The sequence below is a fragment of the Myzus persicae genome, unplaced genomic scaffold (assembly GCF_001856785.1).
Source record: "Myzus persicae strain clone G006 unplaced genomic scaffold, MPER_G0061.0, whole genome shotgun sequence".
In the NCBI taxonomy this organism is placed as follows: Eukaryota; Metazoa; Arthropoda; class Insecta; order Hemiptera; family Aphididae; genus Myzus; species Myzus persicae.
In genome coordinates this window covers 812,761-837,847 of record NW_019103945.1, presented here as the reverse complement: position 1 = coordinate 837,847, position 25,087 = coordinate 812,761, and the positions used below count along the sequence as shown (strand labels likewise).

At 32.5% G+C, this 25,087-nt stretch overlaps 1 protein-coding gene across 2 annotated transcripts; it reads left to right on the top strand.

Moving 5' to 3' along the window:
* The first annotated feature begins 611 nt into the window (after window positions 1–611).
* LOC111036724 lies at window positions 612–22,863 on the top strand. 2 transcript variants are annotated; one of them, XM_022318859.1, is made up of 19 exons: window positions 612–1,055; window positions 8,640–8,725; window positions 10,292–10,553; window positions 16,327–16,608; window positions 16,714–16,846; window positions 16,929–17,071; window positions 17,182–17,481; window positions 17,707–17,814; window positions 17,886–18,361; window positions 18,429–18,553; window positions 18,798–18,958; window positions 19,065–19,243; window positions 19,700–19,839; window positions 19,924–20,160; window positions 20,280–20,430; window positions 20,497–20,655; window positions 20,724–20,890; window positions 21,330–21,491; window positions 21,871–22,863. In XM_022318859.1, exons 1-19 carry the CDS (start codon window positions 980–982, stop codon window positions 22,070–22,072), a joined length of 3,549 nt encoding a protein of 1,182 aa, XP_022174551.1. In that variant the 5' UTR covers window positions 612–979; the 3' UTR covers window positions 22,073–22,863. The 2 variants fall into 2 exon arrangements, with proteins under 2 accessions (XP_022174551.1, XP_022174550.1); XM_022318858.1 differs by having other exon boundaries at window positions 980–1,055; window positions 17,164–17,481.
* Window positions 22,864–25,087: the final 2,224 nt, after the last annotated feature.

Below are 25,087 nucleotides of genomic sequence, written 5' to 3'. Positions count from 1 at the left end.
AAAAAGAAAACTTTTCATGAATTTCTAACTAAAGATAATTTGCTAATTTTCGCGATTCTTACGGAAATTTGTCAAAATTCTAAGTGTTGTGACGCTCATAAAAACTTACTGTGGATTTACTATCAACTTTTTTTTTAATTTGCACTAACAATTTATTAGAAATATTGTTCAACTACCTATATTGCATTGTGCGCCAAACAAACATTTTCGAAATCGTTAAGGAGGGTCTTGGATCACCCGGTATATAATATAATATATAATAATATTGTAATAATATGTATCATATATATATAATTGGTACATATGTTCTGGACAGCGATTGAAATTCGTGAATCGGTTCGACGAACTCACGATATCGCCCCCTCCAGCCCCCCCCCGCGCAGGATTCATAGTACAGAAAACCACACACACACACACACACACACACACACACACACACGAACATGCACACACACTCGCGCGCGGGAGTTCACACCTCGCGGAGCCGGCGCGGCGCTATTTTCCCGGAAGTCGGATCTCCCGGACACAATAGTCGCGCGCACTTCCGGATTCGTGCATGGACGTCGGCCCAAGGACAGTGGATATTCACCCGTGGACATCCCGGGCTCCCGTACAGTTCACAGCGTCCGCCGATCTTTTAGCTCCGCGCCGTCGATCCGATCGGTTGTGTTTTCCAGTCGTCCGACACCCGACCCACCCGCAGCATATAAAATAATACGCCGCGCGTGTCTCCCGCACAGAAAAATAATATAGTTTTACACTGTCGATTTGTTATTAATTCGTTCTCCACAACGGTCGATATAGTTTTCGATTTTTTTTTCTACCTCCCTTCACGTATCTTATTCATTCGATCACACCTCTGCCGCGACCAGTCATCATCACCAGCAGCAGCACGGACAAGCCGTCAAACACTTGTTGTTCGTAGTGTCGGACACTCGGAACATGTGCTAGCACTTTTCAATTTGTGATTTACACGAAAATGACATCAACAAATCATTTACCAAATATGGTTCAAGCTATCACGGTTCTCACTGTTTTAAAAATGTTAACAAACGGTATGTTATAAAATAATATTTTGTACTCGTTTATCATATCATTAATATTACGATTTACGATAGTTAGTATTATAAATTATTATTAAATAGATACCTAAGATTATTAATATTTTTTTTCGCACTCGCGTCGTATAGCGCTGCAAACACGGTTTAATAAATTACTACAGTTTGCTAAAAAAAATCTGCTTTATCAAAGTATGCCTGCACGTTTGTACTCAATTCAGTAAATTTTTTTATAGATATTATAGAATTAGATTTATTACGGGAACAGATTTCGTTTTGAGCATCTAAATCGCCGATATCACTGTATAATTGTCGTACGCGACATTTACTGGGGCATAAAACTCGGGTACAGTTGTACAGTGTGGTCAAAAACTCGTTAACTCGAATGTTTTTTAAGTCTGGTTCCACCCTCTCCCTCGGAAACCACCCGAAGTATCCATCACAATTTCGCGGAATATACGCGCTGGATTCGGGGGGGCTGTGGCTAACAATAGTAATTACACCTTCCGGTCGGCGCAGTCACAGTGGTTGCGCACACAATGCAAACTCAGGGTCCAATGGCCCTGTAATTAAATCGCCAAACGATCCGTGGAGTTCGAATAGAACAAAAAAACGTTCAAAATCGTACTCATATACTCATTAGACGATTTTATATGGCTTGTGTAGGCGTAGATATACTCACTGCGTTTTAATCATTGTAATTATTAATTTCTCTGTGATTCCACAATAATTGACGCGTTTGGGTGAAAGATTTGACGGAATGACGCGTACCTCGCACCACCTCCGTATCTGTGACAATATATATTTTTTAAATGCATACAACAACTGTTCATTTTGACGCATGCCAGTTCGATTTTCTACTGGACTAGCCACGACAGTGGGTTAAGTGAACCAGTAACAGGAAAAAAAATGCAATTTAGGATGTAACGTGGTCCTTGACACAATACGTATAAACGAGTTAATGTTCACTCGACTTTGGTCATTCTTTCTGCTGGAATTGTAAATCATTAATTTCATTAAGTTGTCATTAAAAAAAAGTTTTTTTTATTGGCTGTCAATTTGGTTGCAAAAAGGCAACAATATCACTGTGTTTGACATTTTATGAATTTGAATTATAATACGTGTTATAACTTATAACACTTGAATTTATAATATCTGAGATTACACAATTTTGTTTTGAAAAAGTTTTTGCCCATTTCTTGAGTTTAACACATATTTAATGAACTATTACTTATAAGTCTATAATCGTGATTAAAAAACTAATTTTTTATTCATCGTCTGATGAAAATATTATTTTAATTAGTTTGAAACAACATTATAATTTATTTCATGAATTTAGTATAGGTACTAGGCTATCCTTATATTATTTAAGAAGTATAAATATTTTTGAAAAAATATATTGTTCATGTTTTATAGTAATCAAAAAAAAATATATTATACTAATATTTTTACCTTCAACATTTTTTCTAGTTCTTAAATTTTGATGAAATTAAAACCATTTTGTACTTTTTTAAAAAAATAAAAAAAAATATATTAAAAAATATAATGTTTTAACAAAAACGTTGTTTTGTATCGTCTAGAAACCGCGTAGAAAAATATTTTCAAAAACATGTCTCATGTTAAAATAATCAAAATTTAAATAGCTTTAAATTTCACTTCACTACTATCGAGTTATTTAATTATATTCATAGAATTTTAAATATATGAGTTTAGTTCTAACCTATCATTCTATAATATTGTATTGATTTTTTTTCACATTTATAAGAATCGCAGTATAAAGAAGGCGAATAATAATGGTTTTACTTTTTCGTCCGTATGTTAATAATACAAATAATTCGTATATTTTAATACAATATGATGGCTATTATAATATATTGATAATATTATTGAAGCCACGAATTTCATTGTAAATCCCACGATCCCGCATATCATAATATTTATTATCGTCTAATATCAATGTTATAAAATAGCGTAACAATTTAAATTTAATTCCGTTTGGTCGCCGTGAAGGACTTTCATACGTTATTTTTGCAGTATGAAAAATTAAATATATCTACACAATAAGTCTTGCATAACCCTAAAGTCTATAATTGCGTCTTATAGGTACTTATAATTCCAAAAGACATAAAATAATGATATGATGTTAGTTAAGTAATGGTAGACAATACATTAACTACATTATTTAATACTATATAAATACATATAAAGAAATCAATTAAGGCGTTTGATTATCTCAAATTTTTAAACATTTGGATCTGGCGGAAAAACGGGCATCACACAAACCTGGACTTCAGCGGTATGTTTTTTGGGTACAAAATCGTAACGCTGATACTTATATAGTTGTGTCTAGTTAAAACATTATCGCTTTCGAACTTGTTTTCTAGCTATCAGTAGAACTATATTCAATCTACTGAACTGGACGATCTCACAACCAAAACGCGAGGCACATTAATACAATGTAAACACTCTATATTGGCACGATTAATATGGAATGTCATGTGCCGATATATCAAAAGAGGCACGAGAGCGGGTCTAAAAATGAAAAACGAGATAACGGGCTAGGTACAAGATCTTTACAAGTCATAAAAAAAATGTGGAAGTCGATCTTCTGTAAGTGTAAAGATGGCTGTGTTAAATTTGAATTCAACGAAAAATAATTATTGCACGCAAAAAACGATTCCGTACATTCTATTAGTGTAAATATTTTCTAAGGATATTTTATGCAATACGTATTGATATTGTTGAAATTAATTTGTTTTTCAATAAATATCAACTATTTAGATCGGTTGAACGAATTTTTGCCAAAAAAAAAATAACATATTAACATAACGATGTAAAATTAAATGTGGTTAGTCGAGAATTATAGTAATGTACAAAATGGTTATAACTTGAAATCGCTGCTAACAATGTTATTTAAATTACGAAGTTTAGTCATCAAATTTCGTGAAAGTTTGTATCAGAAATATGTACATAAAAACAAAAAAATGATTTACAAACTTTCGGCAAAATTTCATCTTTAAAATTGTGTATAAAAAAAACTATTACCAATGTAGTATAAATAAAAAAAATATAAATATTTAATAAAACATTTTTGTATTTTATATAAATATTTTTAAACTGCTTTGAGTGCAACTCATTTATATTGTTTTTAAGTTTCCAGCTTTGTAACATAGATATTTTTGTCGACATTTATAGAGAAAAAAAATTAAGAAAAATTCAAAAATATCAATTGCTTTTTAGGCTTTAATAGTTTAAAATCAATCTAAATATTTGAATATGTCATTGTGCACGGACAAATTTAATTTAAACATAAGTGGAATGTTTCAAGTTTCTCCAATTATTAATATTTTTTGGATTACAAAATTATAATATTATACTACAACAAAATAATAATTATTATTATTTTACACATGAATATACTATATCGCTCAAATTTAAAGCAGGTCTTTAAACTATCAATTTCATTAATAAAAAAAGTCGTTTAGTGTTGTATTTAATTTTCAAGTCTCAGGTGTTAATCATTTTATGAATTTCCTAATTTTAAACGGTTGTAAAAAAAAAATATGAGGAAAACAATGAGAATCTTTTTTGATAGTTATTGGCACTCGTCTTCTCTCACAATCAAAATGTAATCAAACATAAAGCATACAATTTCAAAAGTCTATAAGTCGCCCAGATGGAGTGAAAATATTTTCAAAATCATATTATCGTGTTTAGAAAAATGGCAAACTGCTTTAAAATTATTCGGTGAAAAATTCACAAAAATCTGTGTGCCGTCTGCAGTGACGTATTATTATTGAGGGGCGAAATAATAACATTAATAGCGACCGAAATTCGTTTTCAGCGAATGGCGAATAAAATAAAACAAACTGGTTGGTCATCGATATTACATATCTTGAATTATTGTCCGTTGAATAATACGTGATTTTATACGCCACGATAATAATAGTCAATAATAATAGAGCGTTGCGACTATATTATTGTGGAAATTATTCAAATTTCAAGCTCCGTGTCCCCGTACGTATTCTGATTTCTGATGATATTATATAATATTATTTTATCGTGAATCGGTGCCGACTTTGAGAACGTCCCGCCGGGGCACCGTATAGAGATCGTCGCGATAACACCACGCGCGGTTCGTTGCACTCTTTTGTCGGATAGATCCGAGTTATTGCATGAGTGATTCCCAATAGCGAAAACAAGTGTTAAAGGACCGAATTATTATAATAAGCGCTTCACGTAATAATATATGACTGGTGTGCGTACATTGTGTGTGTGTGTTCCTATTTTTACACGAATTAATTGTGTCAATCGAAATGGCGTTTTTTCTACATCACAAAAAAACATTAAATAGCTAGCTACAGGCATGATTGTGCTCCGCACAAGTTCACTGCGGAATAAACTTAGGTTCAAACTTACCTGTAGACATCGATAGGGAGTGAAAACCCATTTCGCATTTTATTTGCAGAACACATCTGAGGAAAATCTGGGTACTTGGGAACGGCGGTTCGTCGCACGAATTCCCTATTTATCGCGTCTTGCTATTTATCGACAATCGAATAACCTCACGTAATCGTTCACACTGATCCTCCGAAAATGAGGAACAACTCAATGAGCCTGTTTCTTGTGGTATATACCTACAGTGCCTCCAAGACGTACAAACCGAACAAATAACTTCGTGGAGTTAATAATGAAAATAAAAAAAAAAGTAACAATTAAAGTATATTATTTTTATAATACAGGTTCAAGATGTCGTGAATTATTAGGTACAAATAAGACATTATTTTTATATAAAAAAAAATGGGTTATTATTGAGGTAGTACCTATTTAAATATTGGTTTTAGGTATGTAACCAGATTAAAAATATTTTTTAGGTTTGTTCATCTAGTTCTGGTAAAGGTGACCAATAATAATATACTAACTAGTAATTTATAATCATTCTTGTTCGTGAGTTCGTAAACACAATTTATGAACTTTTGTTTCAAATAATGTAAATTCAATGACAGCATCAGAAAACGATTGTCTGAGGCAATGTGGCGGCATTATCTACTCCAATGTCGTGCGAAAACATTTATTAATCAAATGATATGACAATCGAAGTTTGACAAAACCGTGGTAAAAAAGTAAAAAATAATATACAAAAGTATAAAATATACATTGTCTTAAGACGGCCGATTCTGTGAAGGATAACACCTCGGTATACAAATCGTTGGTTATAATTATATGTACATTTGGTTGATCGTCATAAGACGTCTACGAAACTTATACTATTATTGCAACGACGACGACGACGATGATGATGATGATGATGATAATTATAATAATAATAATAATAATAATAATAATGATTTCGAGCGAATAAATATACCGACGAATAAGGTTTTTTTCGCCTTTGCCTCGGCTCGTGGTTTACTAATGATGTCAGGAAGGTACTGCAGGGGTACTTCGATGGCTCGGACCGAAGTCTAAAACAATTTTTTATTTCAGTGAAATCTAAGAGGGACCTGCACTCATAGTGTGTGTACAGCGCTTAAAATATAAACGATGAACTATCACATTTTGATCGGTTTTGATTCGTATAATATACATTTGACGGTGTTTGACGTATATATTATCGGGGGAAAAAAAATCCACGTCCACGTCGTCGTTTCGTATTCTCGTCCGGTCCTCAAAACCTTCGGTCCAATGGTCCTCGGACGATCTGAAATTCCGTTCCGCTGTCTTTCACGTCGTTATAATTGTTTTGCAGTCGCCAAGTCCGAGCACTGCGCACAATATTGTACGTGATCGCATTATTATTGCGACACATTATTACTGCGAGTAACCGGATTAACACACGGTTATGGTGGACTTTTGTGCACAGTAACGGATTTCGGGCATTGTGCTTTTTTTTATTTCTACCAACGCTAATGGGCCCGGCAAACTGTGTCAAACAACAATCGAACGTTGACCGGCGGTCTGCTGCGCAGGAAGTCACGGCGAGTTTTCCTTGTTTCCGGTCCTGTTACCGCTGGGTTTACCAACCTCTGCACGCAGACGTTTCCCCTCGTCTCCACCATTGACCTAGCCCAAAAAAAAAAATTAACTTAGTTAAATAACTTTTGTGCAATATTATAGGAGCAAAAATTTTGAGACAGTGCAATAATAATTGCCGAGCAATATTATTACTATAGATCACTAACGACCACGGTCGTCGTGGTCCTTCGCGTATCACTTTTGCCTATGCGATACGCCGTTTTAAAAAATCAAAACGACTGTAAAATAATATATTATGTAGGTATATTGTAGAACTCACGGAACCGCAGTAATTAGCATTCCTTAGGTTTACGAACATTATATGAATGTCTTTAAGTAAAATCATCGAAACAATATTATTTATAAGACATTTTGAATAGTCTTACAAAACGTAGAATGCAGCATATCGTATTTCCACGCTTACATACTTCATGAAACGTTGTCGTTTATTTGTATATTGTAGTTTTTAATTTAATTAATTTAACGTTCATAAAATGATCGACAGAGAAAAAATTTTAGTTAGCTCTCTATCGTCATTTGTGTTGCGCAATATTATGTTGTTCGTTATTATTTTATTACACAATATTGTTAGATTAATATTAAACATAATTTCCTGGCACTTTGTCGTTTTTGTAAATTTGTCAGTAGATAAATACCTATGTTGATAACTTGATGATAATTGCGTTTGTTAAAAAAATAACAAGCAAAAACTGTTGATGACCACAGAGAATAATTATATTCTATTGCATTAAAATTATTTACAGTTTCAGTAATAATGACAATCACGATTTATCATTAGTTTTAAAATACTCATGTATCGATAGTTTAATTGGTAAATTGTACTTGACACAAATTAATAATCCCCTACCCATTGAAACCCACACCATAACTGACACGTATGATTTGCATTTATTTCTCTCTACATGCTATTGGATATTCGTATAGTGGACGGAAAGGCTAAACATAATATACCAAACCATAACTAGTTCTCGTCACACCGCGACAATGAAAACATTATTTACCGTTTTTAGATCAATTCTCAGTTAATATATTATTATTAAAGTGCATCATTTCATTACAATTTCGTTATTATAAGATATTATGTTCCTGAATCGTCAATGCTCGTCCTGCAGTCCATAATTTTTTCAACCGATATATTTTTCATCGTTACAAATAATAGTCATCCGTCGAAGGTCTACGAGTGTTTTAGATTAGTTTTGATTTCCGTACGGACCTGCATACGACCTGCAGACCTAGGCTAATAACCACACCTTTACCGACCACCATCATAGGCAAAATGAAACAAATTCATTGCGTGTCGTACTTGGCGAGTTTAGCGGTGTTTTCAGCTGCATACTCCGCCGGTAATTATGACAATAAACATTATTACGCCAATGATGTATGACCGCTGTTTAGTACAGACTCGCGGTTCCGTGTTTTATTCGATTTTGGGGCGCACCAACAAAAAATCACGGAAAAATCCGTTTTTCTATAAACTAAGGCGGCCATAATAATAATGTGTAGCTGACAACATTGTAATATACTCGATGATTCGGTTTTTTCCAGCACAAACAACGTGCAACCAAGGCATCGGCCGAATCGTTTACGAAAGACTGCCAGACCAACAGCTACAAGGATTCGACGACGACGTGGTGAGTATATATTTTTTAGTGAATTCACTATTCGCCACATCGGCTGTGTTGGCTTGACACGGAAAGGTTCCACTTTGATTTTGGCTATCGATCGCTCCTTAGAAAATTCGATTTTTTTCGATACCAAGATATTCATCAATACACAGATTTTTAAAACGGTTGAAAGTATTAGTGTCAAATAACCAATTATCAAAAACCATTTACGCCGTTCGTTTTTAAAACTTTCGTTTGACCAGGTACAAAGTTTCTAATAATCTCATATTGGAATAAGATATTAATATTATATTATGTACATTATTTGGGATCTTCATTGTTCACTTGCAAATTGTCTGTCAAATTATTGCATTTTTCAAGATGCTCGCAATTCGTACATACCTACAAGATTTTAGATCATAAATAATAATAATTAGTTATTGGATCTACCTACAAAGTATTTTTAATTCATAATTTTTTTTTTATATAATATTATATAACGTTTATTACCAAAATATTTACATGAAAAATTCAAAAATAAAAACAAATTATTCAGGAATAGTTACAATAATTTATATTTTATATTGAAGCTCTGGAACCTTTTAAAATACTCAAGTCACATAATAATATATATTTGTAAACATGTTTTAAGTATTTTTAAACCGTTATTCATTGGAATAAAATATGTTCAGTGTACAATGGATTTATTTTTGGATAAAAAGTAACATTTTCTATTTATTACATTGAATTGGCCAGCGTTAAATAATTTTACAAGTGTAGTATTATTACCGCTGGACAACTTGAAAAACATTCTAAAATTTCACTCTCAAACTATTGTACGACAGAGATAGTTTGTTAGGTCTTAGGTATATATTTAATATAATAGTGTCGGTAATAATTTACAACGGTAACGACCACAACCAGATTGAAATTATTGTAATTGTTATAAGTTTTACAACAAATTTCAACAGATATGATATTCATATACCTACTTAAAAACGATAATGTCTTTAATCGTAATTTGCAATGGTTATTTAAGTCACATATAATTAGTTTTTAGTATGTAAATGGTGTAAAAAAATATTTACAATTTCTGTGTGTCGACATAGCAAAAACTTACCAAATATGGTCTCTAAGATTTAAAAAATTTTATAGCTAAATTTCACGGCTCATTTTTAGTACATTAAACCCGGGAATTTGGATTATCCGATACCTATAACGCTTTTTTGCACTTCAGGTGACCAATCCCAAGACTTACTACAGCTCCACAGGGTTTTTTTGACCTGCACGAATTAAATATTCGTGGATATCGCAGAGAAAAGATCTTAATAAAAGATATTTTTCATAACTTTATCGTTGAAATCTTATGATGATTTCTAAATTAACCAAGCAATGAGAAAACGACTAAAAAAATTAACCAAACATAATTCTGTTAGAATAAAAGGTTACAAGTCCTAACTCTCCTTGCTCGAGGAATCTCGATCAAGTTGGCGTGTAAGGGAAAGCCGATACCTATTCTAAACTCGGGCCATCAACACGCCGTGACACGTATTTTCCATGGACTTAATAAACGTATACATTAATGTTGTGTAGGTACGCGACACAGCTCCGCCATTCCGGGTACTGGAAAAGTGCCAAGAGCTGTGCCTCCGCGACCGCACGGCTACTAACAACCTGGTAAGGACTTGTACGTCGTTCGACTTCCAGCCGGGCAGCAGGATCGCGTCGTTCAGTGGCACTGTCGAGTACGAAGAGTCCACGTGCTATTTGACAAGGGAACAGGCTCACCCCGAAGGCATCGGCGTGCTGGTACTGGTGCCCAACAGCGTACACTACACCGAAGTCTGTCTGTCATGTAAGTACATGGATTCTCAGCGTGGTGTTAAATTGTATTCTATTTTTAGAAAATGATCTTAATAGAAAATAATTTCTAATTTTATTCATCGTTAAGCGGTGTCTCGCACATAAGTGCCACAACTCTAAAATGTGAGTTCGGTAGTCGCAGGACTTATCGAATTACGTATGACCGATCAATCTGGATATTATAATATTTATTTAATAATGTTAGGACATGACTTTTTTTGTTGTAAACATTAAAAAAATTAACACGACGATACATCTACGGTATTAAACAATAATAAAAATACACAATCGACAGTGGTCGGACGAAAGTTTGACGAGGGAGAACAACATTGATTTAAAACAATATAAAACCACCTGTCCAACGGCTTGCCTATAGTGACACAGTATACTTTTCAGACATTTTATTATGCTATTGGTAATACCTAACACAATTAGTGGGGTCTAAAGACAAATAAATATTCAGTCAAATACGGTAATATTGTTAATAAAATATAAATTACAACATGATAAATAGGGAGTGACTTAATGCTTATCGTAAACCATTAGTCATACATAATGTATAAACGTATATGTATTATATATTCAAAAGTGTCTTTCATTATTTTCGATCAAATTATTCTTAGGTATTTTTAGAGAAATCTTATAGACAAACCTCGATCAATGGACAAGGGCATAAGTTAGCTAGTGCGATATCGGAGAATATGAAAAAGAGCAGTGCAGTGTTGAGAATGAACGGATTCCTGAAACGAGTTATTTTTGTGGGAACGAAGCTTGGAACTTATTCCTTTAAAAAATAAACTAATAAATTCTATTTGTTGAAGATCAAAGTTCATTTCAATATTAAAAGCATAATATTTTAAACTGTAAATAGTTTTCTTTGTTCTTACGCGTTAATACGTAAGTAGGTATTTTTAATTTACTTATATCTAACTCATTGACCGTTGTTTTTGCCCAGCATTATAAATATCAAAGTATTATCCGAAGACATCATTTTTTTTTTTACAAATTGTTTAAAAAAAAATGAACGAAAATTGGAAAGAGTTCTTTTTTAGAGGAACTAGATTTGGAACGAGTTCAAATGTTAGGAAATAAACGGGGAACGGGACGAGATCCTCTTAAAAACTAACATTCTCAACACTGGAGCAGTGTTTTTGTTGGACATTCAGGGGCGACTCTGATGCTCAGTGAATAAAAGGAATCAATACAATTAGAAACGAGTTTGGAGAGAAATTGACGATCGGAAAAAATGGCGCCGAGTCGTGGGCGACCAGTCATAAAATAAAATTGATCTGCTGTAGATTTGGTAAATAGTATTGATTTAGGCTAAAATTTCAACAGCCCATAAAATATATAATAACATGTCCATTCAATATGTTATGAAAAAATAAGATATATCATAGTTTAACATGGAGAATGGAGATCTGTCATTTTAGGTGTAACGGGTTTCTATTGTGAATTCCTATGATGATAATCATTTTTCGAAACAATGGCTATTGCCATTTTGCTATATATTTATTATTATTATTTTTTTTTTTTTGAATGGAATACACTGTGTGGTGTGAATAGGAAGGTATTCAAAGTTTATTAATTTTTTTTCCACATAAATGTCAAACATTTTCACAAGTTTTCTATAAATTAATTGTTGACAATTCAACACAAAGAAAAGTTAAACGCATAAAAATGTAAAGTTATTTTTGTTTGTCAGAAATTTTCAAAAATTGTAACAAATATACACCTAACAATATAAGCGATCAACAGTTAATACACAGCGACAACACGATAATTTTAATCTCCTTTACCTATATAAATATATATTCTAATCTACGACTTATTAAATATTTTGTTCAGAGGCCTTTCGGTTTTGAGTCATCCATTCATTTCCACATTCCACTTGCCTATTATTGTACTCGAAATGAGAAAATAAATCCCAAGTATAATATTATGATATTTCTCTCGGTTTGTGTACTCGTCGCTTTTACAATTCATTTAGTACAGTTTTAAAAATTTAAACTCTACACGTCTACGTACTTTATAATCAAGGCTCTTAAATCAATAGTGGAGGACGATGCTACGTATAGCTTTACAATAATTATAATGTATGAATAATCGCCACCTATCCCGGCTAATTAGACACGTCCATGCGTATATTTTTTTCGATTTTAATTAATCGCTAGATATATTGTACAAGCTTACCTATCGCTGATGATCGATTCCATATCGTCGTCTTAATATATCCTATAATATCATTATAGGTTAGATTTTTGTAATTTGATTCGTATAAACCATACAGTTTTAGCTGAAGATTTTTTTTTGTATTTAAAGCCTTACAAGTTACAACTTTTATTAGATAAATATTATATTAGGCAATTGTTACAGTTTATATTTATTCCTCTGAAAATAAATGTCCACACAATTGTACAGAACAATATGGAGCTATTATTATTTTCATACTGCAATGTTAAAATGTTCTATTTTTTAAATAACAGTAGGTTATGGTGTTTAAAAAATAAAAACATCTTATCAAATCATTTTTAAATGTTTAAATTTTTTATAAAAATATTTCCGACCAGCAGGAGCAATATATTTTTAAAACAAAATATATTATGTTTTGACATTTTATTGTTATTTTTTTCATTCAAAACTGTATTTTTTAATACACACACACATTTAATTAACTGAAATCGTTGACTTTGAAATATGATATGAAATACATACATTATTGTTTAAAGTATTTTATCTTGCCACAAAATGTAAGCCAACATACTTATCAGCACGGAAGGGCTTGGTTTAAATATTAAAAAAAGTTTAAGTAAAATACACTTAATTACTTTCAAGGAATCAATGTAATACCAGCAGAAGTATTTTTTAGGCAACTTTTCAATTTTCCCTCACTTTTTAAGAGTACATTTTAAAATATTTTAACTGCAAGGTTACAGGTCATATTTTTATTTTGAAAATTCAATATACGAAGATATATTTTTCAAGTTTGTACTTTTGGTCAATGATTTATTTTAATACGATTGCTATTTAAACTTGTATTTACAAAGTTATAATTGATTTTTATTGTTATAATAACAATTTAAACTGGAGAACATTATTACATTTATTATATAAATTCCATCTTTTTAAAAATGAATTTAACTGTTTTGTAGAAATTATTAAGATTATTTTACCATCGTTTGTAGGAGTAAACCATTAACCTTCCTAAAGTATTAAGCTCTCTAACAATATATATTAAAATATAATGCATCTACGAGTATTTTATTTAGCCGTTTAGTCCTGTCACTTGTCAGTATAATATTTTGATATTATTTTTTTTCTATGTAGCCGCGTAGGTGATTACCTGCCTGTTATTATTTCCTATTTCATCAGCACAAAGACTTACGGTGTATTTTTAACTTTTACATACAAAACAACGAAAACTGATCGCAGAGTCGATTTAGTACATATTTTATAATATACACACATTATAATATCATTAAAATAAAATATTATAAGCTACGCGTTTTCCCACACACATATTAATATAATAATATGAACGTAAATAGTTTACATGCAATGATATAATATAATATGCATTTGGATCCTGTGATATCCTATTGTATTCCAAAAGTTCGGTTTTTATTTTTTTACATTGGCCTCGATCGACGTACAAATTATCTTTGTTCTGGACAATAATAATCACCCCCGGTCAAACACTCTGTGCGCACCCAACCATAATGTTGCGTTATGTGATCGACATGAGGTTAATGACCTCATGTGATACTGATCGCCATTTAAATTGCTGGGAAGTTCAATTTGGTTCATTATTTTCGAATATGCATGTAAAGTTTTTTTTCCGCCGTAATAATTATGATTCATAGTTTGATCATTTGAATTGAATAAAATTATTGTTTGGAAACACATCTAATGGGTATAGTAGCATACCAATAGAACAAACTATACGATTGTAGCTGCTAATGTAAAAATATTACAAGCGCAATACAGAATACATAATATCAGGCGTTACAAATTATTAATTTTATTATCGTCTCATTTCTGTATTTACTCTTTCATGACACAAAGAGAGAATAAAAAAGTTCGATGATAGGTATACACTGCTAAAGAGAATTATTATTCGTTAAATTCTTTTATTCCTATATAGGTACTACACACCACAAAACTTTTAAAAAGCCTGTTATAAGTTATGACCATTTCAATATCAAGGGCACAAATTATACGATTTTCTATAGGCTGAACAAACAAGAATTTTTTATGACATAATAAATAATGATACATCAATCTACTTTAAACCATTCAATGATAAATTACATATTTTTTTCTAAATCATTTTACACTATCGTGATGATTTTTATTTTCCAATAAGTCTCTTCACTTTTTAACCATTGCATATTATAGTGCCCATATTTTGCAGACGAAAGAGTTAACATTTAGAAATATTAAATATTATTTTTTAGTCTATTTAAGATGTCTACTTACAATATCGTAGTTATATTTTATTTTATTTTATTTTATAGCCTTTGCAAATACATACCTATTGGTCAAACTTTTTTGCATTCGTTTGGGTATAAATTATATTATTGTTTTTGTTGGTTCGTTTAAAATGTATTTATTTATGTTGTGTAACCGTCGCATATTCACATTGGGCTTATATTTTTCTCATTTTGTCTTGTAACACTATACATTTAAAAGTAAGTTATAACTTATTTCTACCATTATATTATGCCCATAACATTTTGTTTATCATACTTTAATAGAAAACATAAACTATCATCAATAATTACCAGTATTGTAAGGAATACTTTTATTTTGTAATTAGAATACTTATTCGAATAAAAGAGTATTAAAGATTTCCGAATTCATATTTGAGTACTATTAGTAAAAATTTATTTCCTGCTAATACTTATCAGTTTTAGAATTGTTGGAAATTAAAGTGGGTCAACTCATTCCAACAGCAAAACTTTTGTTCATAACTTATAGTTAGAAAAATTGGTTTCGTCGCAAATAATAACTATTTTCCGAGTTAAGAACGAATCTATTTTTTAATGAATAAAAAAATACAAAAACAAATATTCAGAATATGTATTGTAATAATTTTGTTATAAATTATTTAAAGTAGTATTTGAAGAGAAAAAATGTATTTAAGTACTTTTATTTTAATACATTTATTCGAATACTTTACAAGAACTTAAATTAATTTAATAAAATATGGTTCTTATTTATTATTATATTTTTTTTTTATTCTTCAAGAAGATAATGGGCTATGGGTCCCATATACTGGATCGGCATGTTATATTGAGTGCTATAATCGGGGCTAGGAATTATGAGGTAATAAAAACAAGGAAATATACGTTTTCTCCTTCATAAATGCAAAAATATGCATTTTATTATTTTGAAGATATGTACACACAAAATATAAGAACAAAAATGTAATTATTAATCGATATAAATCGAAGTGATTCACTAATTGTTGTAATATAAATAATTTCCATTTAATATTTTTAATTATTTATCTCTTTATTTTGATACATACCTATTTATTATTAAAATAATAAACTAAGTACTTACCTACGTTCTTCATGCAATTTTATTAACATTTGTAATACATTCTAAATATTATACAAAATGTTATAATTCGTGATTATTAATGCTACTACTCGCTCAATATTTCATGCTTCACAAAGTGTGTGCATTTTCACACAATTTTGGTCCTTGGATGAACCAATGAATTCCAACAAAGTTGATGTTATGCGTTTTATTTACAGCTAGTAGAATTGAAAGAGAATGTCCAAACAGACATTATGTTTTTGAAAGACACACTAGAAAGAAACTTAAGTTACCACCTAGTGAATACAAGGAAATGATAGCAGCCAATCGGACAGATTGCGAGGATAAGTGTTTGAATGAATTCACGTTTGTTTGTCGATCGGCTACTTACGACTCGGCTTCCAAGACTTGTTGGCTAAGCCGGTTCACCAGAAGATCGCATCCAGAATTGTTAGAAGAAGATCCTAGTTCTGATTATTTAGAAAACACGTGTCTCAATGGTAATAAGCGAAATTTTCTAACAAATAATATAAAAATTATAACTGCAATATTGTCTTTGATATTATTAATTAAACCATTGTATGGTGGTATTTGTATATTCACAGTTGAAAGACGTTGTGATGGACCGGTCATATTTGTAAAAGAAGAAAATAAGCGATTGGGTGGACCTTTTGAAGTGGACATATTTGCTAATCTATCGTTGATCGAATGTCAAGCGCAATGTTTAAGAGCTGAAAAGTGAAAAAAAAATTAAAATATTTAATTACCTCTTAAAGTAAAAACAACAAATACAACAATTGCTTGTCTTATGTTCGTTTAGATATTTTTGTCGGTCAGTCGAGTACGACGAGCAAATTCGTCGATGCATTATATTTGAAGAGGATTCGATGTCACAGAAAGATGATCTAAGAGTGAGCAGTAGTCCGACACACGACCTATACGATCTAGTCTGTCTAGACAACCGTAAGTCTTTATGATTTGTTTAAGACACCCCCCTTTTTTCATAATCTATCACCTACCCAAAGTGTGTGCGCAAATCTCTAACGAAATATCAGGTGGTGATTTGCTTACAGCCAAGGGAAATGAGTTCTCGGACAACACGTTGACGTCACACCTTTTCGCCGATGGACGAAGACCAGACACGGCGTTTCAACGGTACAGAAACAGCAGACTCGGTGGCGAATTTCATTCGGAAATCACTGGGCGGTCGTTGAGTGAATGTCTGGACGAATGTCTCCGACAAGTGAGCTTCCAATGTCGGTCAGCCGTCTACAGCGAACGTTTTAGAATTTGTCGGCTAAGCCGTTTTAACCAGAGAGATGGGCATCGTGTGATATACGACGCAGATTACGATTACTACGAAAACTTAATGAGTGAGTGCAATTAATTTACGAATTGAAAAATTAATTAAAATATTACTTAATTTTTACATGTATATTGTATAGTTCTCTTATAATTATATTCAGCAATATCACAAACAATACCTTGAATGTTGAGAATTATCTAATTTTAAAATAATATATAATAGTATTTCACGTGCATACGTGTATTTTTAGTATATTTACATGAAACAATATTATACTAAAATTTATTTCTAGACGGAGGTGCTACTTCACCACCATTCACAAGACCTGATCCTTTGGGACAAGGATCGAATTTCCTGGGTAGTGGTAAACCACCTTATCCAACACCTGGGAAACCAATTGGTGAGTTTTATAATTACAAGCTACAGCTTAAAATAGTTAAACTAAATGAATGATTATGACAATAATAACAGGAAGTGGATTTGGGGGCGTTTATGGAGGAGGATCGTATCCTGGTTATTCCAGTACTGCCGGAAGTGGAATAGGCGGAGGAGGCGGAGGTGGTGGAGGAGGTTTAAGTTCAAGTATTGGACCTTATCCCAGTGAAGCACCTGGAGGATATTGGGGCCATGTTGGAGGTCATGGAGCGGACATACCTCCTTTTCTAGGACAAGGAGGTGGAGGAATAGGCGTCAATAATTACGGATTTGGATCAACACCAGCTGTTATTGGATCGTCAATACCACCCTACACGCCTTCGGCTATACCAGGTGGACTACCACCGATTGGAGGACCACCTCTTGGACCTCCTTTAGGTATACCATCTGTGCCTGGATATTATGGAGGAGGTGTTGGTGGCATTGGTGGCATTGGTGGCATTGGTGGAAATGGAATCGATGCTAATAGACCGTTCAACATAAGATGTGACGAATCTGATGGATTTAAACAGGTCACATTCTAAAATATATACAAATTTAAATTGAATGTATTTTAATATATTTTCCGATACATAATAGATGGGTGTGCGAATGCGAATGGCAAGAGGACTGATTAAGCGTTTCATAACTGCACCTACATTATCACATTGTGAACGTGAATGCTCGATGGTCAGAGACTTCAACTGTCGATCATTCAATTACAGGTACCTAAGCCACGAGGTTTTTTTTTATTGAATTCAATGACTTCTATAAATTGATCCAATTATACTAGTTCAAAAGTTTCCAAAAAAAATAAAATAAATAAATAAATAACAGTGCATCAAAATATAATTGAAAAACAGACTATATATTTCAATAAAACCGTTGGACCGGAATATTGAATATTAAAAAAATAGTTTTGTATTGAATTCTGTAAATAGGTGATTAATTTTCTATTTCCATTCACAGAACCGCACCATACGGAACGCAGAGAGAAAATTGCGAGTTGAGCGACCAGGAAACACGATTTGTCGACATGGGAAATCCAGCATTCTTCGAGAACGCTCCGGAATACGATTTTTACGAAAAATCCGCTATGGGTAGTAGAAGCAGTCAAGAATGTTTAGATGGTAAGTATTTTTATATTCATATTTTAGAAAACAACAAATTTTCTTCGAGCAAATTCCCGTTGTTTACAATACTCATTACTTTTCCTATACGGTTTCCACTTTCCAGTAACCCAAGTGTGCAGCGAAGACGGAATGGAATTTACGCTTCGAACGCCGGAAGGATTCTTAGGGCGAATATACACTCATGGATTTTACGACAGATGTTTCTACAGAGGTAATGGTGGAACAGCAAACGTCTTACGGATTAGTGGTGCTCAGGGATATCCAGATTGTGGAACTCAACGGGTAATATTATCGTAATTAATTTAGTTACACTTAGTTATAAACAAATTGCACCTTGCTAAAAAACTATTGAGGACGTGAGCACTTGCACTAAAATAATTATGTCTACTGTATTTAAGTTGTCGTATATTGAGCATAATTAAAACAATTACAATTCAATTAAAATTATAATTATTATTCATTGAGTCTGGCAATAATATTTCTGCATCTCATATGTCGATGTTGTCCTATAAGTTGTAACATTAAAAACATACACCTTATCTGACTTATTGACAGCAAGAATAATAGAAAATCTAATCATAAACCTACCTATGGGTTTGGTGTGTTTTAGTCGAAATAGATACCTGTAAATTTATTTAGATTTAAAATGTAATACAACCTTACTATTCACCTCATTCTTTAAAAACCATATTTACAATAAAAAACTTACGTGGTGCATATTATGATTATTGATGTTAGTATGGAGACACAATGACAAACATAGTCGTGGTACAGTTCAGCGATTACGTTCAAACCAGCCGAGACAAGCGATACAACCTGACTTGTTTATTTCGAGGCCCAGGGGAGGCTGTCGTCACTTCGAGCTACATGACCGCAAAGTAAGTGGCTTACAATTGCATGTAAGGCAAGCAATTGTATCGGCTGTTTACTTTGTGTGCTTAACAATTAATTTTTGCTTACAGTTCTGGAAGCCCGATTCCTATCGAATACTTACCGGCGGAGAATTCGTTGAGTTCGCGTGTGCGGCTAATGATACTGTTCCAGGGCAGACCTACTCAAACCATTGCTGTGGGAGACCCGTTGACATTCCGTCTGGAGGCTCAAGACGGATATAATTACGCCAGTGACATTTTTGCCACCAACGTCATTGCTAGGGATCCGTACAGTGGTAGAAGTGTGCAGTTAATAGATCGTTACGGGTAAGTCTCACAAATTGTTTGGTTTGAAAAATTTTCATTTCGACGAAGTTAGTTAGGTACATTATTTGTAAAAATATTCCTACAAACACGAAATAATTGTTTCGAATGTTTATTCTTAGATGTCCCGTGGATAACTTTGTATTCCCCGGGCTGGATAAGGCTCGGGAGGGTGATGGCCTAGAAGCGAGATTTAATGCTTTTAAAATCCCAGAATCGAATTTCTTGGTGTTTGAAGCAACCGTCAGGACATGTCGAGACGGGTGTCAACCGGTAATTATATTTAAGTTACATTATTATCGCCTTTATGATCTCACTACTTTATTGTAATCTCTGCAGGCGTATTGTACGTTGCACGCCGGGAGAACGGAACCGTCGTTGGGTAGACGTCGTAGGGATGTGGGTGGTATTGATAAAAACGAAACGACAGTAGAAAAACAAAAAGAATCATCGGAAACAACACCTGGTGAAGAAGAGAAAGTGCGGCAAGTCATCGAGGTAAGCTTATAGAAACCGTTATAACCATTATTCACAATAACTGTTCACGCGATGGTTCTATTTTTCAGGTATACGAAAGTCGATACGACATGCCTTTGGAGCAACTTCTGACCTCAGAACCGGCACCTCAGAGTGTCTGTTTGACGAGCAGAGAGTATTACAGTATGGTATTTTCACTGTTCATGTTTTTGGTACTCTTGATCACCGTATCGATGTCGGCCGGAATATATTACAAGTAAGCGAATTATTACACTGATCTCGATAACTGTTTTATTATCATTTAGCCTATGGTCGTTACTGACATAAGCCGTTTCTAGCTTAAAACACCAAATTAAACGGTGGGGAGTTTGCTACCCACGCTCCATTTATAAAACCCTAAAACATATTATCATTAACTAACAAACATTTCATAGCACATTCTATTTAGGTATCTACTTTAAAAGTTTCGGCCAGATGCCGCCTGCTCGTAGGTAATATACTTTGCTGGCAACTAAGTAATAAGTAATAGGAAAACTGGTATTATTTTGTTGGATCCAAAATAAAGTAAGGATTTAAATATATGTGCCAGGGAAATGAATTTGAAATCATTGATAAGGCACATATAAACATATATCTATGTGGTGTGTAAATTAGTATTATCAACTCACAAGTAACACTTGCGATTGTTCTCACAGGCGTTATTGGCTGTTGGCGACTAAAAATGAATTGGCGAACAACAGTTGTCTGGGCAGCACGCCCAACTGTAACAGCGGGTCAACGGGGAGGATGTCTTTTTCGGGCCGTAGTTTCTTCTCAAACATGTCGTTTGGAAAACGCAAACCGTTCCTGAACATAAGGTTGGTTTATCTGTACATGTTATAATATTATTAAGGAGAAATATGTTAGTGTCTCGGCAGGTCACGGCGATTGATTTTGGACTCAACATGTTTGTAAATAATAAACAAGTGTAAATAAATTTGAGACTAGTTTTTCGAATGTGGTGCATCAGGCAGTTACTCTGCGGCACGTTTTTAATTGCTAAAGTCATCCATCCAAATCGTTTATTTTTTTAATTAAAAAGACACCCCTAAAGCCGTATAAAAGCGTAAGAAGGAAAACGTGTCTACAGTTTTCTATTTTTAAAATCGCCATTTTTGTGCCTGTCGAGTTTCGTTCTGATAGCGTTGTTTTTTTAAAATCTTTTATACATTTTTTTCTCATTTTCTCTCCCCTCAGAGCTCCCGTGGAATCGATGGAAACTGGATCGGCCAATCCGACGGCAATGGTAGTGGGCGGCGGCGGCGGCAAAGGATTCGAAGACCCGAGCGAACCGATTTACACGGATCCGTCGCTGTTCGAGCGATCCAGGAGCCTGCGCAGCATCGCGTACTCGTCGGCTGGTCAAAACGTGTTCAAAAATGAAGCCTTCTGTCACTGATCACCGATTTCATCCACGATCCATCCGTCCATCCATATGATTCATATAGATTTACGCCAACAATTTATTATTATGTATTATTTTTATCCAAAATATCAGATCGTCTACGTCGCAAACGTTACCGGTAAATGTGACGAAATAATAATATCATCATCATATATACCTCCTATTCGAGTTCCACCGAGCCCGTCACTACAGTGTACCCACCTACTTATGATGTACCAAATATTGTGCTGTATCGTCCTTCCTCGCCTTTCTAATCGAATGTAATTTTTTTTTTTTGTGTGTGTGTGTGTTTTTAACTGTCGATATATTTTACCTATATTAATTTATTATCTCTTAGAATTAAAACATAACATCGCACAAGCCATCGGTTTGCTATGGCTCTAATTTTAAGTGTGCAATTTTTATTTTTATTCTTAGATTTTTTCTCGGTAGTAGGTAAGAATAAATATAATATTCTAATATACAAATACACAGTTTGAATTTAACTAACGCATGTCCGTTATCACGTTTGTTTTTTCTTTCTTAGTTATCGTATCTATCGAAATTGAAGCTTCCATTGTAATTGAATACATAAAGCCCAATTTAGTGGCACGCGTTGAATAATAATATAAAATATACTATTTTATAGACACAACATCCGGTTTACACGATAGTCAACGATTTTAGACGTCGTCCATCGGCATGATCATTTTTTTATTTACTTATTTAATATTTTTCACAATCAATTATTTTTCGTATTACTTTAGTTGTGTTAAGGTGGACGTCGGGTGTCTCAGTCAAAAGCACATCGTGAATAAAATGAATATAGAATTATTACTTTTATTTATGCAACAATTACAGATAATTACATTTCATTGATCCGGCAACAATTTAATTTATATATGTTTGATACCCGATACATATTTTTCCGATTAGAGCAAACATGTTGTTTTAATGTCTGTACACTTTTTATGACGCTTCACGCTCATATAGATCATAGTATATACCTACTTAACTTGTGCTACACGACTGCTCTTCGCTGAGGTACTTGGGTGTTATTACTTATTATAATATTGTTTTTTACATAAATATTACCATAATTTATAACTATTATTATTATGATTATTATTATTATTATTATTATTAATACTATATTATAATTGTTTATTCATCGTAGGTTATTTATTTTATGAATACTTTAGTTAACCGTCACAGTTATTAATGCCAATAAAATATATCTTTAAAAAAACACTGATCATCATTTATCCTATTATTTGTTAATTGTTTACCCACAATACCTAATTGTGAAACCTACATTTCCATATAGTAAATTCCCATAATGCGAGGGCCAGAGTACAATTGCTGGGCCTAAAATGTTACTTCAAGTGCCCCTTTATAATTTGACAAGGGCTCATGTAGACTTAAAAAGTATAGTACCTTGTAATTACAACAATATATGGGAGGTTGTAAATTGCGCCCGAAAAAATATACAGATATAAAAATGGGTTTGTAAATTCAGCAAAAAACTCCAAAAATCACACACTTTTTAACCACTTTATACAAGACCGACTACTAACGAGTGGTGACTAAAGATTTGAAAAACATGTTCACATGATTATTTTATCGTATCTCATTATCTTATTTTACCACTAAAAATAGTGTGAGGTTTTAACCATTACAAGTTTGTGGTATTTTGTTACAGAATGACCGATAAACCCAAACTTTTTTGAATCGAAATCAGAAGTGTGCGGTATTCGGATGCAACCATATACTTAAACTAAGTATAAGCTATTATATTGATAAAATACGTCAATAAATATAGTATAAAATTGTTTTATAAATTAACCTTCCTTCTATTTTAAATCAGCAAATGCGTCAATAATATCGTTATATTTTGTTTGGTCAGCAACTTAGTTGTTTCTATATATACCCATTAGGTATAGCTAAGTGGGTGTCTTTTTCTTGGGACAGAGTGTTCTGAGAATAGTTTTTACTTTTTTTTTTATCGATTTTAGCCTTAAAAATTATATTTTATGTTTTAGCTGCTACCTCAATAATTATAATAATTATCCACTAATTTACTGCTCGATACTATTATATTGAGATGGTTATATATAGGTTATAATAAGGTGTATTATATATTTATATTAGAAAATATGACTTTATAGGAAAAACTCTCACACCTTCTTTATATAGTCAAATGTAGATGATTTATTTTTGTTTGAGGGATGAGAACTTTTTTTTAGTTCAGATCAAAGCCCGAATTTTTATTTTACTTTAAATAGTGCTAGAAAAATACTTTTGAAAAGTAAACAATCATTAAACATCATTCAAATGCATAATTTATCTTCTATAGCCTTAAGTTTTGAAAATCAAGCTTTGATAATGTAACTTGCAAAATGTTCTTGGATAAAAAAAAATTAACGGAATCTGACAGCCCTGTAAAATTTTTTCCCCGTAAGGTTAGGTTAGGTTAGGTAAATTTTTTTTTTGCTCATCAATTTGACTTTTTCTTGTATCTAATCCGACCTAGACTATTGTTATAATAATAACAACTGTACTTAATATAATAATATAATCGTCAAGCACTATTAATATCGGAAGTGTTGACACATCTAATTGGATAATACTTTTAGTTTTCTAAGTATAAGTTTGAACAACCTATATCACTGTTTGGTGCACCTCGCCTAATTACGATTATTTGTATTCGGATTTTATTTAATTTTGATTATTGATATTAACATAAAATTAATATTATTTTATCAAATTATCGAATACAATTCGATTGGAATTAAAATATTGACATATACCATCGTCCAATGTAGATAATACTTTTGGGTTTCTCATTGTAATTTATGACACCTTAATACCTTATGTCCCTGTTGTGTCCATCCAGTGTTTGATTGTTAGTATTCATAGATATTAATTTATTGTCCATACTTTCTGTACAAATAAGTTACGATTGTTGTTTGTATGAGATATATAAATGCGATTGTTTATTTTAAGCTAGGTTAAAATAAATAATAATAC